Below are 3,600 nucleotides of genomic sequence, written 5' to 3'. Positions count from 1 at the left end.
GCGATAACTTTTTCTTCGGTCGTGTAACGTAATATTAGTAGTTTGGAGTTCCAAATAACGCCGGATAAACTTCTGCTGTGAAGTAAACCTGAGAAGAGAATTAGTTGCCAATCACCCCACAGTTATTATTATTATTATTGTAGTGTACGAAATTATTGTATTGCCTAAACAAACAATTAGTGCAGATATTCGCTTTGTAGAAATTTTTAAATTGTGGTTTTCAAGTGATTGCGAAAACAAATTTATCAGTTCAATTACGCAATTTTTCTTCATTGAACTTATGCTTGTTTTGCGACTTTCAAGTTTTCCTGAAAATGCTAAAGCGTTTGATTAGCAATTTCCTTTATTTTAAGCAAAGTTACGTACAGAAGCGAAGTGATTGATTGAAAAATGTTGATGGAGTCATTCCTGAAACCTGTTACCATGAAAGCTGAAATTATTTAAACAGACAAATTTTGCAATCACGAAATCCTAGTTTGCGCCAAAAAATACGTAAAACTTCATAAAAGTTCATAATGGCAATGCTGGCAAAAACATATGATATTCGAGAGATGAATATTATCATTAATTAAAGTTTACGCAAAAGTGCGGTATTAAAATTTCAAAGCGAGGAGGCTGCATTGCAATGTTGATTAGTGTGTAGCTATTTTATTTAATATCCAAAATTTAAAATTCAGTACCTGAAATAAACTGCAAGTAAGAACTTAATATAAGAATTGTCTCAGATTTCTTATTTGATAATTTTATGTTGATGTGAAAGGAAAGTGACTAACGTATTTTATTATGTATATAAAGTATTTTTGACCTTTGCCTTAAGAATTAATAAATGAAAGTACTGAATCTGTCTTTGCATATAAATGTTTGATTACTTAAGAAAATGAAAATCATGTTAAGTAACAAATTATCCTTATGTGTTGCACAGACTGTAAGCCGTCGTTAGTATAAAGGGTCCCAGTGATCTATAAAAAGTAAACTTAAGATTGAGCATTTTATCTTTACTTCTGTTGAAAAAGGGTGGACCATTTTGCAACATGAACGCCAGTGGTAATACTTTAAGTACATGTTCTGACACCAAAGGGTCAAGATATCGACATATTGGTGATTTAACTGGAGAACCTCCTACAAGAGAGGTAAATTTTTGTTTCATATATTTTTCTATATTTTTACACTTCCTTTTTTTACCCAATTTATTTCTTAAGTATAATCGTAGAAAAAAAAAATTTTTATATCAGATCATATAAAAAGATAGATTAAAATTATTGGCTTTTCCAGTCATTAGTCGATAAGCTAACTCCTTTTGCGTATACCTTAAAGTAACTTTTAATTTTATCTACTTTCAGTTTACTGAGATATCAATACCGGTGCCTTGGGGATATTTGGTTGGTAAATGGTACGGCCCTCAAGAAATACAGCCCATATTGGGCTTACATGGTTGGCAAGATAACGCTGGTAGTTTTGATTTATTAGTGCCCTTATTACCGCCACATGTGGCTTTTCTCTCTGTGGATTTGCCAGGCCATGGTCTTTCTTCTCGTTTACCAGATGGCTGTTATTACAATTCGATTGACAATATATACTTGATACGTGTTATTATGAAGAAATATAAATGGGAGAAATTATACATGATTGGCCATTCTATGAGCTCAATTATTGGTTTCGTATTTGCTGCTCTTTATCCTAATGAAATGGGCATGTTAATCGGTCTTGATGCTTTAAAGCCACATCAAAGAGCGCCTCATAAAATGTTGAGATCCTTAGAGACGCGAATGATTGGTTTTATAGAAGAAGATGAACGTAATCGTAGTAAAGATGAACCGCCGGCTTACACATACAATGAACTAATTGAACGCGTTCACTTTGGCTCCTTTCAGTCTTTAAATCAAGACGTTTGCAAGTTTATGATGGCACGTAACATACAAAAGTCATTGAAATATCCGGATAAATATTATTTTACACGTGACCGACGTTTAAAATTTTATAATTATACAATCGGTTCCCAAGAACTTTGCAATGAAATGGCCAAACGTATTACTTGCCCATATTTATTCATCAAAGGTCGTCAATCTATATATTTCGAGGATAAAAAATATTATGATGAGACTATAAATGTATTGAGAGCTAAAAAGAATTTCGAGTACTTTGAATGTGATGGTACTCATCATTTGCATATGAATAATCCAGAAAATATTATTGATCCTATAGTTGATTTCATTGAAAAGTATGGCCCTCGGCAACGAGTGGAAATTAAGGAACGTCACATTGCAATCATTGAAAAACAAAGTAAACTTTAAAAAAATCTTGTCAATTGATGTACTTAAGAGTATTTTTAGATTTGTTAGGTTATTGATATTTTTTACGCTATTTATGGGCAGAGGAGGTTATTCTAGCTTAATCATTCCATTTGTAATATCAACTAGTATACATTCGAACATGGTGATTTAGAAGTCTCAAAATAAAGGTTGCGTCCGTTCACAAAAAAAGTGAAACAACTAAGAAAGAATCTAATATTTGTATATATTCGTAATAAATCACAATCTAGAGAAGATAGGATTCCGGTCAATGAGTTGGCACGTCTAAAACCTCAAAATTAGTTTGTGTTTAGGTTATGAAAGCATCCACCATAAGCTTTTCATCTGTGTTACGGTGAATGTACCTAATAAAGATGTAATGTATGTACGTACAAATCTACAAGTCATAAATGAATATTTGACTTGCCAACACTTTGTCACCCTTTTTTTTTTTACTTTTAGTTTTATAGAATTAATCGATTTGGTAAATAAAGCATACATACTTATGTTTCTGTATTCTACCTAATGGTGCGGCGCTTACTTCAATTTAATTTTAAAGTCTCTAGAAGAAGTTTGTCATTAATAGGATAATGTAAAATAATTCGATATGAGATAACCAGTGCATTAATTAATTAATATTTAATTTATTAAATTATGCCCCTACTTATTCATCGAAGTATGCGAAAATTTCACAAGTTGACGTGATTATTAAATGCTTATTGTATTGATTACTGTATAAAATTAGAATGCATTGTAAAAGTATGTATACAAATAAGTTAATATTATTTTTAATTTATTTTATTTATAGTAAAAAAAAGTATTGTTAAAAGAGAGTTTTTTATATGTTCCATTGCAACTAGTCGTGTAAAAGTAGAGCATACATTTAGTGCTACATTTGATGTAAGCCAAAAATAAATTTGAACACTTTCAAGTTGCACGCCTTTAAATGATTTTATAACATCGCTAAAACGTGGGGCCAACCTTTTTTCTCATTGTTCCTTCACATTTGCTTTCATATCATTTTGATATTGATTGATTGAACACAATTGGGCTAGGGAACGTGAGCCAATTCGTAAACTTAGTAAATAAGACAATCTTTCCAAAGGTTTGTAATTTTCGATTCTGTTGTTTTCCATTATAACACTTCTTTAAAAATTTGTAAAATATAAGAGAAAGAGTGACAATCTCTTCTGTCTCTGAACTAAAAAGCTGCCAATCCAAACAAATACAATTTTGATCAAGTTAAAGATCGCTTGCCCTTATATGAATAGATATGTGAATGTAAATTCATATAGGAAAATTCATTAATTTA

General features: G+C 31.0%; 1 protein-coding gene across 2 annotated transcripts; it reads left to right on the top strand.

Moving 5' to 3' along the window:
* Positions 1–315: 315 nt before the first annotated feature.
* Positions 316–3,270, top strand: LOC119631455 (probable serine hydrolase). 2 transcript variants are annotated; one of them, XM_038023675.1, is made up of 3 exons: positions 316–696; positions 1,014–1,130; positions 1,341–3,270. In XM_038023675.1, exons 2-3 carry the CDS (start codon positions 1,032–1,034, stop codon positions 2,289–2,291), a joined length of 1,050 nt encoding a protein of 349 aa, XP_037879603.1. In that variant the 5' UTR covers positions 316–696; positions 1,014–1,031; the 3' UTR covers positions 2,292–3,270. The 2 variants fall into 2 exon arrangements, with proteins under 2 accessions (XP_037879603.1, XP_037879604.1); XM_038023676.1 differs by having other exon boundaries at positions 923–1,130.
* Positions 3,271–3,600: the final 330 nt, after the last annotated feature.

The sequence above is a fragment of the Glossina fuscipes genome, unplaced genomic scaffold, assembly GCF_014805625.2.
Source record: "Glossina fuscipes isolate IAEA_lab_2018 unplaced genomic scaffold, Yale_Gfus_2 1, whole genome shotgun sequence".
Taxonomy (NCBI): domain Eukaryota; kingdom Metazoa; phylum Arthropoda; class Insecta; order Diptera; family Glossinidae; genus Glossina; species Glossina fuscipes.
This window is presented reverse-complemented; position numbering and strand designations above follow the sequence as displayed.